Source organism: Sus scrofa, chromosome 2, assembly GCF_054392235.1.
Source record: "Sus scrofa isolate SSC_HxYL_T2T_F1_AM1 chromosome 2, Sscrofa_HxYL_maternal_Yorkshire_Landrace_v2.0, whole genome shotgun sequence".
Taxonomy (NCBI): Eukaryota; Metazoa; Chordata; class Mammalia; order Artiodactyla; family Suidae; genus Sus; species Sus scrofa.
The window spans coordinates 90,895,257-90,911,001 of NC_139384.1; the positions used below are offsets into that span (position 1 = coordinate 90,895,257).

The window sequence follows — 15,745 nt, forward strand, 5'->3', positions numbered from 1 at the left end:
GTCAGTGTGTTGGTTTGCTTGTCTGGGTGGAGGATGAGGGTGAGGGATGGATTCAGAAGCATTGGAATCTGTCTTAGTCATTTACCTTCAAGAGCCTGTGTCAACAGGTTGGCATTGTTTTGGCTTAATTCTTGCACCAGTGTTAAATAGGACAGCTTATCACGTTTTACAGATAAGGAAACTAAAACTAAAACAGGAAAGTGACTCTACAGAGCTCGTCTGGCCAACTAGAACTAGAGTATAGGCCTGTATGACAGCAGCATCTGTGCCCTTTTCTTCTGTTGGGAGGACTCAGGTATGGAAACCCTGAGCATCCCCTCCCCCACACTGTCTCAGTTTCCCTCCCTACAAGATGGGACTTGGTCTCTAAGCAGCTGATGTGAGGAGTCATCAGGAGAAGACTTGAGGCCTTTGTGGGCTCCACATGCACCTATAGCCTGGACAGTTGGTGTCTTCAGGGGAAGTTGGTGGTAAATGTATTTTCTTATAAATTGGATCTGACTTTCCAATGGGAATGGACCATGTAGCCTAAGTACTTGGTACTTGAGGGTTAGGAGAATAATTATGTCTCCTGTAGTGCAAACTACCTCATCTCTCCCTCCCCACCATGGATCTGCTTTGTGAATTCAGGTTTTAATATGACAGACTTGCTAGAAATGCCTCACACACATTCAAATGCCTTTGAATCCCAAATCCTTGCCTCCAGTGTCATTTTTATCTACTAAAACCAACTCATAATTTGAGCTTCTGTGGGGAGCAACAGTGGCAGTGGCCACAGAGTCACTAAGAACCCTTTGTGAAGTGTTGGGACCAGATCAGAAACCACTCCCTCCTACCCCCTAGGTTGAGGTCCCCCCCCCTCCCACCAACTGCCCCCACCCAAGACTGGCAGTACCAGCTTCCTCTTCTAAAGAGGTGAAACAGCATTGACCAGAGGCTCACAATTCCTGGTTCCCTGGCCTTTCCTAATCCCCAAGGAAGTGTGGACACTTCCCTCTGAAACCTTTCTCTGTATACTTACTACCTGTGTTCCTCTCTCCCTTCAACTCTTGCACCAGGCTCCTGTCCTGCAGTTGAATTGTCACAGCTGTCTAAAATTCTGCTTCATCAGAGTTCCCATTGTGGCTCAGAGGTAACAAACCCAGTTAGCATCTATGAGGACTTGGGTTCAATCCCTGGCCCTGCTCAATGGGCTAAGGATCTGGCATTGCCCTGAGCTGCAGTGCAGGTTTCAGAAGTGGGCTAGATCCCATGTGGCTGTGGCTGTGGTGTAGGCTGGCAGCTACAGCTCTGATTCGACCCCTAGCCTGGGAACTTACATATGCTACAGGTGCAGCCCTAAATAAATAAAATTCTGCTTCATAATTACAGTGCAGGTCTACTCAAGCAGCCAGCCACTTTACCTACAGAGAAAGACTTCCGTCAGTGTCATTCATGGCCCTCCAAGCCTGGCCTCTGCCTCTGGCACACTCCAGCCACACCTAATGACCTCTGTCCCCAGCTATGCCTAGCACCTTCAGGTCTCCTGGTTTTAGCTCACTTATTTCCCCCCTTCTCAGATAATTCAGAATTCTTTGTGAATTCTACCATATTCTTCACATCACAACTAAAAAGCCACTTTGACTATGAAAATCAGTTTGCACTGCCTTTGTGCTAATTCCAAAAGTGGTAACTTTTGTGTCTTATGAGATTTCCTGACCTCAAGACCAGTTTTCTGTTTCCATCTCCCCTAATCTGTAAACTCACAAGCCATGTTTGTGTCTTGCTCATCTTTTATCTCCTTCGACACTGGGCACAATGCCCAGCACATACTCATATTTAGTATATGAAGGGGGAGTTCCTTTTGTGGCTCAACAGGTTAAGAACCCAATATAAGGTCCATCAGGATACTGGGTTGATCCCTGGCCTTGCTCACTGGGTTAAGGATCACTCATTGTTGCAAGCTGTGGCATAGGCCGGCAGCTGCTCCAGTTTAACACCTAGCCCGGGAACTTCCATATGCCACAGGTGTGGCCCTAAAAAGGAAAAAAATCATATATATGAAAAATCATATGAAAATCATGTATAAGTATTTATGAAAAGAACAGCACTAACCTGTCGCTCCTTTTAAAAAGTCCTCAGTGAGGAGTTCCCGTCACGGCACAGCAGAAAAGAATCCGACTAGGAACCATGAGGTTTTGGGTTCTATCCCTGGCCTCGCTCAGTGGATTGGGGATCCAGCGTTCCCATGAGCTGTGGTGTAGGTCGCAGACGCAGCTCGGATCTGGCGTCGCTGTGGCTGTGTGGCTTTATTCTTCATCACCGTGAACATAAGGTATCACAGGGAGGACCCCTATCCTGGGAACCTCCTTATGCTGGTGGGTGTGGCCCTAGAAAAAGACAAATAAATAAATAAATAATAAAAATAAAAGTCCTCAGTGGATAGTTCCTATTGTGGCTCAGTGGTAAGAAACCTAGTATCCATGAGGATGTGGCTTTGATCCCTGGCCCCGCCCAGTAGGCTAATGATCCGCAATGTTATGAGCTGTGGTGTAGGTTGCAGAGGAAGCTCTGGATATGGCGTGGAGTGGCTGTGGTGTAGGCAAACAGCTGCAGCCCCTAACCCGAAAACTTCCATATGTTGCAGGAGCGACCCTAAAAAGAAAATAAAAATAAAAGGCCCCAATGAAATTGAAATTACTTAGCCTGACAGTCTCGGCCCTGCATGCTCTGGATCTACTTTTCCAGCTTTAGCTCTGACTATCCCCTTCTGATACAAGCCAAGTGATCTCTTTGTTCCCTGAGGAACTTGCACATGGCCAGAACTTCACTCCCACTGGACCCTCTATCACGAAGCCTCTCTCTTCCTCTCCTGCACTCCCAGCTCTGAGACTCCACAGATCCAGTTCTCCTAGAAGACTTCTCTGGTTCTCCGATCACTGTCTGAGCTCTGTTACAGCATTTACAATAATAATCGTTTACATACATGTACAGCCCCTCAGAAACCACCGTCATCAGTATTTCATTTATTCTTCATCACCGTGAACATAAGGTATCACACAGATGAGAATCCCAGTCAGGGCGGCAGCATGTGTTGAGTCATTTATTCTGCAAGCCCCACCCTGACCCCTGTGGCCCGTGAGAGTTAATGGCGGCTGGAGAGACCGGGGCGGGATCCCAGCTGGCCCGGTCCCAGAGCTCCCTGGCCACGAGAGGACAGTGTCCGCTAGCGGGGGTGTACCAGGTAACGTCACGCCTTAGGCGAGGCTGGGCACCTGGCAAGCCGCCCTCTTCGGAGTCAGCAGATTCCACGCTTCAAACAGGATCGGCTTGAGCCTTTAGCGCATGCTCCAAATTTTGCAGCGTCCAACGGTGCCTTGCCTAAGGCTTTAGCTCTCAGCCCTGGCAACAGCTGCGTAGCCGCCCACAGGGAACTGGGATGCGGCTCCGCCAGACAGGGACTCAGGAGAAAGTTTGTCCCTCTGCGCGATCCGGCACTCAGGTCGCTGCTAGCTGCCGACGTCTGCTTCTTCACATCTGATTGGATAGCATCATAGGAAAGGCGGGGGGCGGGGGTTTGCCGTGGCGCGCATGCGTATAGCAAAGAATGGAGGAATCCGAACCAGAGAGGAAGGTGGGAGCTTTGCTCGCTGGGGTCCGCGTGGGTTGCGAGTGGTAATGAAGTCGGGGAGTCTGGGCCTTGACTCGTGTATATCTGCAGCGGGCTCGCACCGACGAGGCAACTGCCACAGGAAGCCGCTCCGAGGCGGAGGATGAGGACGATGAGGATTATGTACCCTACGTACCACTGCGACAGCGCCGGCAGTTGCTGGTCAGGGCCCTGGGTCGCGGGGACGAATGAGGGCAGGAATGAGGGTTTGGCTGTGGCATGGGGGATGGCCCCAGGTTTGCAGAGTGAGGTGTCAGTATACAGGAGCATGGTCCCCAGGCAAAGGGGGGAACTGGTGAGGCGACGTGATCTGAGGGATGGGGCAGCTCTGCACCTCGGGGCACAGGATCCTCTCCCAAGAGCCAGGATCCTGACACCTGCCCCTGGGTCCAATGCCCCACTCTGCATTGGACTCGGCTCTGAGAGGCGCTCGTGGAACCTCAGCTCCAGAAGCTGCTTCAGCGAAGGCGCAAGGGAGCTGCGGAAGAGGAGCAGCAGGACAGCGGCAGCGAACCCCGAGGAGATGAGGACGACATCCCGCTGGGCCCTCAGTCCAACGTCAGCCTTCTGGATCAGCACCAGCACCTCAAAGAGAAGGCTGAAGGTGAGTTGGGCAACAAGAGGGAGGCTCAGCTTGGTACATTGCTTTAGTGTCTTTCTGACACCTTCTGCTGCTTTTGTCAGCCCGCAAAGAGTCTGCCAAGGAGAAGCAGCTGAAGGAAGAGGAGAAGATCCTGGAGAGTGTAGCTGAAGGTCGAGGTATGGTTGTAGGCAGGGGCAGAGAGGAGGTGGACTGCCTCTCCTCCTCCAACCCCAGGCATGTTATATCTCAAGGGGGTCTGGCCTCTGGGAAGCAGTAGCCAGTCCTTAGCCACATCTCTCTTCTCAGCCTTGATGTCAGTGAAGGAGATGGCTAAGGGAATCACATACGACGACCCGATCAAAACTAGGTATGTCTTTCTGGCCTGTGGAAAGTCAGTAACCCTTACTTGGGACCGTATTTGGGGGACACTGGCAGGGACACCCTAAAACCAGCTGTGTCCAGGGGCTCTCTTGACCCTTGCCACCCACCCACAGTTGGACACCACCCCGGTATGTTCTGAGCATGTCTGAAGAGCGGCATGAGCGTGTACGGAAGAAGTACCACATCTTGGTGGAAGGTGATGGGATCCCACCACCCATCAAGAGTTTCAAGGAAATGAAATTTCCTGCAGGTACTTGGGAGCTCGGAGCAGTACCACACTATGCTAGTGGAACATTTGTGCAGTTGCATCCTTGCCCTCACTGAGCTCAGCAGCTACATCTTTGGGTCCAGTCAGTGGGGATGGAGGGATTGGTCTTGATGATTCTTTTTCAGTTGGTGCAATTATACATATGTACTACTCTCTGCCGTTAGAGAATTTTAGTGGACAGGTAACAATGGCCTTTAACAGACCTGGCTGTGAACCCTGCCTCCACTTTACCTGGAGGCCTTGGACAAGCCTGTGTCTGTCTTTCTCTCTTAGTTTCAACATAGTGCCAGTTTTATGGGCTTTGGGGGGCCTGATGAGACACAAGGATGATGGCAGGGTTGTTTTCTGTAGCCATCCTGAGAGGCCTAAAGAAGAAGGGCATCCACCACCCAACACCCATTCAGATCCAGGGAATTCCCACCATGTGAGTGTGAACCTGCTGGTGTTGAGGAGGGTGGTGACAGGGAGGAGCGGTCGTTAGATGAGAGGCAGTCCGTTTATTCTACTGAACCTGACCCTCAGGTCTGTCTTCTCTCAATAGTCTCTCAGGCCGAGACATGATAGGCATTGCCTTCACGGGTTCAGGCAAGACACTGGTGTTCACCCTGCCCGTCATCATGTTCTGCCTGGAACAAGAGAAGAGGTTACCTTTCTCTAAGCGCGAAGGGCCCTATGGACTCATTATCTGCCCCTCGGTAAGATAAGCTGGCTGGGGTTGGGAGTGGGGGAATGCAGGGCACCAACAGGGCCACCTCTGGTAGCAGCCATTGCCCCTGTACCTACAGCGGGAGCTGGCCCGGCAGACCCACGGCATCCTGGAGTATTACTGCCGCCTGCTGCAGGAGGACAGCTCGCCACTCCTGCGCTGTGCCCTCTGCATCGGGGGCATGTCTGTCAAAGAGCAGATGGAGACCATCCGACAGTGAGTATAGGCACCCGACCCCCAGGGCATCCCCAAAGCCCCTAGGACCCTTTGCTTCAGCTCCTCGACAGATCCTTGTGGAAGCCTCCTGTGGGCCCAGCCAGTCTAATGGGGAGTCCCCAGTCTAATGGGGAGGCTGGCTGGAGTGGGACAGAGGGGTGTGGTGAAATACTGTGGGAACACAGTAGGTGGAATGGAGGCCTCTGCCAGGTCAAGGAGTCAGGGCCTTCCAGGCAGAAGGCACAGAGGTGGTGGGCCCCAGAGTGTCCAGGGACCTCAGGGTTGTCCAGCGTGGTCTGTCCAGGAGGCTGAGTTACTAGGGCATGGCTGGACCTGTGCACACAGTGCAGTCCCTGACAGACATCACCAGATGTCTGTGGTTACAGACCGGCCAAACCCAGTCCCTGTTGCATAGGCATTTGCTAGTCAGAGAAGATGCAGACATGGAAAAAATGAATTCGGTATAGCAGGAAAGTGAGCCCATTTAGGCCTACTCGGGAGCTGCAGGAGCATAGGCTGAGGCCGATCTGAAGATTCAGGACAGTCCTCCTGGGAGTGATCTGGGAAAAGGGGGAAGGGTGTGCGAGGCTGGGGTGACCACATGGCTCTAGAAGAGCTGTGGCACAGAGCTGACTACAGTGCCCTCCAGGAGAGCTGTGTGCTGTCCACAGGGAAAGGTGGTAGCAGTGACAAGGAAGGGCAGGTGGGGAGAGACAGGAAGGAGGCCAGAGGGCAGAATGAGGTGGAGTGCCAGCCTCTGGATAGGGCTGAGCAGGTGGCCCTGACTTCAGGATCTCTGTTTGGTCCCCAGTGGCGTGCACATGATGGTGGCCACACCTGGGCGCCTCATGGATCTGCTGCAGAAGAAGATGGTCAGCCTGGACATCTGCCGTTACCTGGCCCTGGATGAGGCTGACCGCATGATCGACATGGGTTTTGAGGGCGACATCCGTACCATCTTCTCCTACTTCAAGGTGCTCCTCCCCACCTGGCCAGGCTGCTCCTGCCACCCTCCCCCTGCCTACCACCTTCAACTCTAGAGGGCCCTGCACTGCCCACCCACTGTCCCAGCTCCCCAGCCCCTACTTGCCCTCAGCCCCAGCCCTACTCTTCCTCAGGGCCAGCGACAGACCCTGCTCTTCAGTGCCACCATGCCTAAGAAGATTCAGAATTTCGCCAAGAGCGCCTTGGTAAAGCCTGTCACGATCAACGTGGGGCGCGCCGGGGCTGCCAGCCTGGATGTCATCCAGGTGGGCACGCACTCCTGATGGCCAGCACCCGTGAGGGCTGGAGCTGGCGAGGTTCCCTTGAGGCTGATTGGAGCCGGGTGAGGGGGCCACCTTGTGAGCACTAGGGGTTCCATTCACAGCCCTGGCCCTTAGCAGGAATCCTTCTTAGGCTGCTCAGCCCTTGGCAAGGGGCTTCTGGTTGCCTTGTAGTCGGGACTGGGGGCCCGTCCTCTGTGGCAGGGCCATGGCTGGTGAGCCGGTTCTCAGGACCACCTGACCTGTTCCTGGTGGTGGCAGGAAGTGGAATACGTGAAGGAGGAAGCCAAGATGGTGTACCTGCTCGAGTGCCTGCAGAAGACACCGCCGCCCGTGAGTGCCGCCAGCCAGGCCGGCCCAAGGGCAGCATCCCCCGGGCAGGTCGTGGGGGCCCAAGGGAGTCAGCCCCTGTGTCTAGAATTGGTTTTCCCGGACAGGTGCTCATCTTTGCGGAGAAGAAGGCAGATGTAGACGCCATCCACGAGTACCTGCTGCTCAAGGGAGTCGAGGCTGTGGCCATCCATGGGGGCAAAGGTCAGGATGGCATATGCATAGGCATGGACCCTGCTGCCATAGCAGCCCCTCATCTTATCCCTTCCCCTGCCTGGCTGGCCTGCTGCTACTCCCCAGACTCCTGCTGTCGCCCTAACAACTCCTGCCTGACCCTTCCCAGACCAGGAGGAAAGGACCAAGGCCATCGAGGCGTTCCGGGAAGGCAAGAAGGATGTCCTGGTAGCCACAGACGTAGCCTCCAAGGGCCTGGACTTCCCTGCCATCCAGCATGTCATCAATTATGACATGCCTGAGGAGATCGAGAATTATGGTGGGGAGCTTGGGGGGTCAGGGGAGTGGGCTAGGCCCGAGCCCCTGGGCAGCGGGCCAGAGGATCTGTTCCCTCTCTCTGCAGTGCACCGTATCGGCCGCACTGGGCGCTCAGGAAACACAGGCATCGCCACCACCTTCATCAACAAGGCCTGTGGTGAGTCTGTTACCAGGGCCACCTCAGCTGCCTTCCCAGTCCTCCACCTGTGACCACCCAGGTCCTGGCTGCAGGGCCCAGGGCTGGACCTGATGGCTCCCTGCTACCCCAACAGATGAGTCAGTGCTGATGGACCTCAAAGCCCTGCTGCTGGAGGCCAAGCAGAAAGTTCCACCTGTGCTGCAAGTGCTACACTGTGGAGACGAGTCCATGCTGGACATTGGAGGTGATGTGGGGTGGGAGTCTGGTGGGGGTGTGAGGGGAACACCACAGGACAAGTCCATGCTGCCCCTCAGTGCACTGTGGGTCTGGTGGGAGGGCTGAGGTTTAGGGCATGGTACCTGGCCCCATCACCATGCTGACCCTTGGCCCATGCCCCATGCCCCCAGGAGAGCGTGGCTGTGCTTTCTGTGGGGGCCTGGGCCATCGGATCACTGACTGCCCCAAACTCGAGGCTATGCAGACGAAGCAGGTTAGCAACATTGGCCGCAAGGACTACCTGGCCCACAGCTCCATGGACTTCTGAGCCAGGTGTCATCCGCCCTTCTCTCCAAGGGGCCTCCATCCCTGGGGCTCCATCCGCCTCCCCAACACGCCAGCCCCATGAACAAGACATTGGCATCTTTGGCCCAGCTGGCCTGGGTTGGGCCAGGCTGGACCTGGCTACCTGCTCCCTGTGCTCCCCGGAATTACTATTTTTGCTCCCCTTTACCCTAGCTACGATTAAAGCACAAGCCTTTCTGGTCTCAGCCTCTGTTTCACCTCCTTTTCTCCCTGCTTCCTGGGGAGGCCTCACCCACTGACCTCCAGAGCCTCTCTGAGGTAGGGCCTTGGCGTCTCCCACCAGCACCACCAATAGCCAGCCTGCTGGTACTCAGTGTGGAAGGAACTGCCTAACTGGGCCCCTCTCTGGGGACCGAGGGGATCTCCTCCAGGCTACCTGGACTCATGACTCAGGAAAGGACTACATTGGTGGACCAAGAGGAAATGGTTGGGTTTTTCTGATCTCTCTGGTTGGCTGTTATAACCTCCAGCCCTGCCCCAACCTCCCTCTTGTCAGTGTCTCAAGCTCTTGGGGCTTTTCCCAGGGGCCTCTTGGGAGGCGACTTCCTGCCTCAGGCCCCTACCCATGCAGGCTTTCAGTAGGGAACCCTCTGCTCCATTTGCTGAGGGGGAAGCAGATGCCACAGGATTCAGGCCACAAGCACCCACTGACCCAGCTCTGTGCCCAGCTATGAGAGGGGCTCAGGACCCAGATGAGCCAAGCAGATGCCCTCTGAGAAGTTCACAGGTAAGGGGACAGACAGATCAGCCTTGAATGAACATGGACTGTGGTCATGAGACTGCTGGCATATGAGCCAGGATTTCAACATCTGGCAAGGGGTAGGCAGAGAAAAGCGCTGGCAGCAGCTCCTCTGTGCCTGGTACTTCATGTATGAGGCCACAGGGTTATCCCAGCAGGACAGCAGTTGCTCAAGCCTTGGGCAAGTTACTTAATGTTTCTGAGCCTTGATTTCCTCATCCTTGAACTGGCAGTGAGAATGCAAAGGACATGGTATCTGAGGCTGCTGGAGCTCGCGACTGCCTGGGCCACAGTGGGCACAAAGCCAGTGAACAGTGCCCTAGGAAAAGATTTCCTGCCTGAGAAACTACAAACCCCACATGTGCTACCCCCCCACCCCCCTGCAAAAGAAAACCAGTATTCTTCAACCTATTAGATGTTCCTTGGCAAAGGTGGCACTGAATGAATGCCATGAGGCTGTCCCCAGAATCCAGGTCCTCCCACAAGCCCCGGCCCCAGGCTCCCCCAGCAAGAAGCAAAACTTAAAAAGCGTGTGAGCTCTCTAGGGGGCCTGCTAGGGGTGTGCCACACACGCTCACGTGGCTGGGGCCCAGTCATGGGGACTGAGGCCTTTGTGCTCTCAGACAGCGTGGCAGTCAGGGGAGGGCTCCTGGAGGAAGAGACCCCAGTGTGCCAAGCAGCCCAGGGGTGAGAGGTGCCCTGGAGGGGCCAGGCTAGGGGAGGTGGAGACCAGAACACACAGCACCTTGAGTGCTGGGCCAAGGAATCCAAGCTAGACCCAAGGGCACTAGGAGCCAGAAAATGTTTAGGGAGGGGAAACACGAGTAGGTTTGGGGTTGGTGGAGAGGTCCGGGTGGGCCCAGGTGGGGCCATGGTTCAAAGGAGAAATGCCAAGGCTGGCAATGGGCAGGGGCTGTGAAAATGGGGAGGAGCAAGAGAGTATTAGAACCCTTTCCGGGATAAAGACAAGCAAACTAACCAGGACTCCAAGTGGGAAAGCACAGAGTTTGCCTGTCTGGCTAGAGAAAGGTCCTGGAGGGCACAGGGTGGTGGGAATGCCAGGCCCCTGTGTACGGAAGAGCTCCTGCATGGGGGAGGGGTCAGAGCTCATGACTCGAGAGCCAGCTTGTGGTCAGATGTTCACACCCAGCTGACCTGGGCTGGCACGGGTCATCTGCCCTCGGGGGGGGGGGGGGTCTGAGGCCCCTGCCAGGCACTACTGGGCACCTTGGGTCAGCTTGAACCCCAAGGCAGGAGTATGTGATGCCCTCCCCCCCCATCCTAGCTCCTTTACTGCAGGCAGGGCTCCCCTCCCCCCAGCCCTGCAGCTGCCTCTCTGGACAGAGGGAGGGGGAAGTGGCCAGAAGGGGAAGTATAAGGAGTTCCCCTCCGGCCTGTCACCAGTCTCCTCAGGCCCTCAGAGTGGCGGCCCTGAGTCCCGGCCACGGCCATGGAGCCTCTAGAGACCCCCATCAAGGATGGCATCCTCTACCAGCAGCAAGTCAAATTTGGCAAGGTGGGGACCCTGGCTGCCAGGCAGCTGCCTAGGACAGGTGGTGGGCTTCCGCTCCTGCCCACAGGGACCTGGGAGGGTGGGGGAGGGAGTCAGGCTCCGGGAGCCAAACCGGGTGTGGGGGAGTGGGACAGAGCCCGTTCCTGTCCTCAGCCCAGCGTGGGGCTGAGGGAGTGCTTTTGAGACCCTGCCTCATTACAGACGGGAGCGAGAGTGGGGAGGGTCTAAGAATACAACCTTTGGGGCAGGGCAGAACCCAGGGGCTGGCTAATCCAACAGCCTTCCATCCCAACTACTAGTGACACCGAGGCCCCCTCAGGAGGTCTGCGGGCTGAGCTGGAGGAGCTCCCCACCTCCAGGATAGAACCCCATCCTTCAGAAGAGGGCTCAGCTCCTCCCAGCCCTGTCCTGGGGTAGCAGGCACTGCACACCCTCAGCTCAGCTGCAGCTGCTGCCCAGGCAGATAAACCGTCTGTTTCCTTTGCTCGGTATTATTTGCATGTTTCCTTCCTTGCCATCATGAGACTGAGGCCTCCTGCCTGCCCCAGCCTTGTCCTGTGGTCCAACTGACCTTTTCTTTGTGGGGGCTGGGCATCAACATAACTGTCAGGTGCCATGCTCCAGCCACTAGATAACTTTATAGACATTACCCAGTACAAGTCCTAACCCTGTGTTCTCATGGCCTTTGGAGAGACGAGGACTCTAGTGCCTATGGGGATCACAGGAAAGCATGGGGTGGATTTGAACCCAGGATTGAATGACCCCAAACACAGACTCTTCCCCTTGCCAGGCTGGCTCCAGAAAGACACCTGCTGCCTGAGGAGGTGGGGGAGGCAGAGGCCAGTGTGGGTGGCCAGTTGGCTGAGCGGCTTGTGCTGGGCTGAGCTGCAGGGAGCCCCTTCCCCATCTTTGTCTCCCGCAGAAGTCTTGGCGGAAGATGTGGGGTCTGCTGTATGCGGGAGGCCCATCAGGCGTGGCACGGCTGGAGAGCTGGGAGTTTCGGGATGGTGGCCTGGGGCCAACAGGTGACAGGTCTGGGGGGCCCAGCCGGCGGGGGGAGAGGCGGGTCATCCGCCTGGCCGACTGTGTGTCCGTGCTGCCGGCTGATGGTGAGAGCTGTCCCCGGGACACCAGCGCCTTCCTGCTCACCACCACGGAGCGAAGCCACCTGCTGGCTGCACAGCACCGCCAGGAGTGGATGGACCCCATCTGCCAGCTGGCCTTCCCGGTGAGCACAAGGCAGGCGGGCAGGGACTCTGGGGGCTGGCCAGGGAGACCACCTCACCCGACCTGGTTCATCTCCGTGCTCACTCATATCCTGTCACTCAGCAAGCACCTGCCAAGCCCCTACAAGCCTGGGAAACAGCGCAAGCCCACATTACAAGTCTTAGATGACCACACGTGCTTTGGAGAAAATGAGAGGCTGGATGGAACCAGAAGTGACGGGGGACGTTAGACAGGATGGTCCAGGAAGGCTTCTCAAGGGAGGAGAGGGCACCTCAAGGACAAATAACCCCCCAGGCAAAGATCTGAAGACAGAGTGTCCTAGACCCAGGTCTGAGGGGTCTCCTAAACAGACGGAGCGGCATGGGCAAGGGCTCTTTGACAGGGAAAAGCCTGGTGTTCAAGAGGCAGAAGGGCAAGTGTGGCTGGAGGATAAAGGGGGCTGATGCCAGGAAGAGGCAACAGTGGAGAGTTTGGTGGGAGCCCAGCTGAAACTGCCTTGGGCCAGATGTAGAGTTTCTGGTTTTATTCCAAGGGAGTAGAGAAACCTTTGGGGAGTTGGACCCAGAGACTGAGCTTAACAGGGTCTGTGATGGACCAAAAGGAAATGAATGGCGGTTCCTCAAAAATTAAACAGAGTTACCATATGACCCAGCAATTCCACTCCTGGGCATTTATCCAGGAGAACTGAAACAGGTGTTCAAACAAAACTTGTACAGGAATCTTCAGAGCAGCATTATTCACACTAGCCCAAAGATGCAAACAACCCAAATGTCCATCAACTGATGAATGGATAAACCAAATGCGGTTTATCCATGCAACAGAACATCACTTGCCCATGAAAAGGAATGAAGCAGTGACACATGCCATGACATGGATGGACATCGAAAACATGCTAAATCAGAGAATCCAGACGCTAAAGTCTTCACATTGTATGATTCTATTTACATGAAATAGCCAGAACAGACAAATCCATAGCAATGGAATGCAGGTTAGTGGTTGTGGGGTGTTGGGGAGAGGGGAGAATGGAGAATGACAGCTAATAAGTACGGGGTTTCCATTTGTAGTGAAAAGGTTCTAAATTATACTCTTTCTTTTTAGGGCCCATGCCTGCGGCATGTGGAAGTTGCCCAGCCAGGGATTGAACCCATGCCACAGCAGTGACCATGCCAGGTCCTTTAGCTGCTGAGCCACCAGGGAACTCCCTGTACACTTTAAAGTGGTTAAAATGATAATTTTTGTGTTGTGTATTTTACCACAACTCTTATTTTTTTTTTTAAAGGACAAAGTTCCTTGGTAGTCTAGTGGTTAGAATTTAGTGCTTTCATTGCTTTAGCCCGACTTCAACCTTTGGTCTGGAAACTGAGATGCCACATTAAGTCGCTGCATGCTGTGGCCAGAAAAAAAAAAAAGAAAGAAAAAAGGAAATAAGCAAGACAAGGAGACTGGTAGGGGGACTGCCTTTGCCTTTGACCCTGACCATGGCCCCATGATCAAGGTGGTCATGATGGAAATGCTCAGGGTCAGAGCCCAAAGGATGCCAGAGGAGATGGGGAAAGAGACCTGGGGAGGAACATGTAGCCATTCACTCATGGGTCCCAATCTTAAACTCCCACGCCTTTACTGCTCCAAGCTGTCAGGGACACACCCATGCTGGCCCAGTCCCTGGCCAACCTCAAGGGAGATAAAGGGCATCCTGTGTGCCCTCTGCTTTACAGCTCTTGGCACCCTCAAGGGGTAACTAGTGGGGATTGCAGGTAAGGAAGCAGTCTCTGATAGATGCCCAGGGTCGTGCAGGGTTGTTGGGGGCTGAACTGGGACTGGTCACCAGTGTGCCCTTGCTTGTTGCAGAGTCCTGGGTTTCAGACCCCAGGGAAAGGATGTGGGAAGAGGAGCGGGTGGAACTCTAACCTCTGACCTTGTCCCATTCCCCAGGGCACAGGGGAGAGCTCCTCAGGATCAGGGGAGGCGGAGGCTCCCAAGAGGGACCGGGTTCCCATGGAGGAGAACTCCATCTACTCCTCCTGGCAGGAATGTGAGTTGGGAGGTACAGGGGCAGGGTCAGTCCCAGCCTACCCCGGGCTGGGATCTTGTGGGGGGCGCCGGACCCCGAGGGCTATGCTTACGCCCTCACCGCCCCCTGCCTGCAGTGGTCGAGTTTCCGGTGGTGGTGCAGAGGACTGAGGCCGCGGCCCGCTGCCAGCTGAAGGGGCCCTACCTCCTGCTGCTGGGCCAGGACTCCATCCAGCTGAGAGAGCCCCCCAGCCCCCAGCCGCTCTACACCTGGCCCTACCGCTTCCTGCGCAAGTTCGGCTCCGACCAGGTGAGGTGCTGGGCGGCCGCCCCATCGGTCCTGAGGGGAAGGGTGGCGGGTGGCGGGGTGGCGCTGGGCGGCGGGTGGCCCCGCAGCCGCTGACGCCGCGTGCCGCCCATGCCCAGGGCGTGTTCTCCTTTGAAGCCGGCCGCCGCTGCGACTCGGGCGAGGGCCTCTTCGCTTTCAGCAGCCCCCGCGCCCGCGACCTGTGCGGAGCCGTGGCTGCCGCCATCGCCCGCCAGCGGGAGCGACTCCCGGAGCCGGCGGGGCCTCGTCCCTGCCCCCTTCCCAGGGCCACCTCCCTGCCCTCGCTGGAGCCGCCTGGGGAGCTGCGGGAGGTGCCTCCGGGGACCGAGGCGCCAGGCTTCCGGAGGGTGCGCGAGGCCGAGCCCGGGCCCCAGAGCCTGCCCCCACTACTGGGCCACGCGGCCGCCGACGAGCCGGTGCTCTATGCCTCGGTGTGCAAGCGGGCGAGCGGGCCCCCGACCGCCGCCCACCACCTGTACGAGAACCTGTGCATGCTGGACGCCGGCGGCCCAGAGCAGGAGGCCCGGGGCAGCAGCAGCATCCCCGCCAGCCCCATCTACCACAACAGCCAGGACCCGGGTTGGCCCGGGCAGGCCCTCGACCCCAGCCTGGAGGCTCAGTACCGGAGGCTGCTGGAGCTGGATCTGGCAGACCACAGCGAGGACGCCGGGGGCCTGGGCCATCCTGGCCTCCACTCTGGCTTCAAGGCCAAGCTGGTGACCCTGCTGAGTCGTGAGCGGAAGAAGGGCCCGCCCCCCTGCGACCGGCCCTGACTGAGGCTTGTATGTGGCAAGAGGAGAGAAGGGCACTATCCCTGGACTAGAGGGCGCACCCACAATGGACATCTGAGGACACACCCCCACATTCACTCTGGCCTGGGCCCCTATGGCAAGGCAGGAAGCCGGGGGGAGGACACCCTCACATGCCCCGCAGGGCCCCCAGTGTATAGTGTACAGATTTGCTGATAATAAAACCTTTAGGTTCCCATCTCGGTCCTACCTCATTGTCCACAGTCTGTACCTCCTGGCTAGGGCTCCTGGCAGTGGCACAAACTCGTCCACACGGACCCTCAGTCACAGGTGTTGCAGCAAACACCAGTCTCCTGTGTTCAGTTCCAGGAACACATGTGACCTGGATCTGACCTCTGCCACCAGTAGGCTCAAGTGCATTGGAGCAGGCGGGTGGAATGCAGATAATTATGACTCCATGTGGTCCTGTGCAGCAGAAATGGCTCAGACAATAGGGCAGAAGGAGAAATAAGGCTTGTGGATAGAAGAGCTGCCCTCTGAATCGAGTGTGAAGGGGCAGGCAGGGCTT

General features: G+C 56.4%; 2 protein-coding genes across 3 annotated transcripts; both read left to right on the plus strand.

Annotated features, from left to right (window-relative positions):
* The first annotated feature begins 3,581 nt into the window (after window positions 1–3,581).
* On the plus strand, window positions 3,582–8,796 carry DDX41 (DEAD-box helicase 41). Of its 2 annotated transcripts, none has more exons than XR_014838001.1 (17): window positions 3,582–3,613; window positions 3,701–3,811; window positions 4,094–4,253; window positions 4,334–4,408; window positions 4,539–4,599; window positions 4,727–4,863; window positions 5,233–5,305; window positions 5,423–5,576; window positions 5,667–5,803; window positions 6,615–6,777; window positions 6,922–7,053; window positions 7,273–7,401; window positions 7,506–7,602; window positions 7,742–7,891; window positions 7,976–8,047; window positions 8,163–8,273; window positions 8,437–8,796. XR_014838001.1 is itself a non-coding variant. In XM_021084371.2 (17 exons), exons 1-17 carry the CDS (start codon window positions 3,587–3,589, stop codon window positions 8,571–8,573), a joined length of 1,869 nt encoding a protein of 622 aa, XP_020940030.1. In that variant the 5' UTR covers window positions 3,582–3,586; the 3' UTR covers window positions 8,574–8,796. The 2 variants fall into 2 exon arrangements, 1 of the variants encoding a protein (XP_020940030.1); XM_021084371.2 differs by having other exon boundaries at window positions 7,330–7,401.
* A 1,956-nt stretch (window positions 8,797–10,752) lies between these two features.
* Window positions 10,753–15,415, plus strand: DOK3 (docking protein 3). The gene is made up of 5 exons (XM_021084392.2): window positions 10,753–10,866; window positions 11,786–12,091; window positions 14,023–14,122; window positions 14,238–14,410; window positions 14,527–15,415. Exons 1-5 carry the CDS (start codon window positions 10,801–10,803, stop codon window positions 15,199–15,201), a joined length of 1,320 nt encoding a protein of 439 aa, XP_020940051.1. The 5' UTR covers window positions 10,753–10,800; the 3' UTR covers window positions 15,202–15,415.
* The last annotated feature ends 330 nt before the right edge of the window (window positions 15,416–15,745 follow it).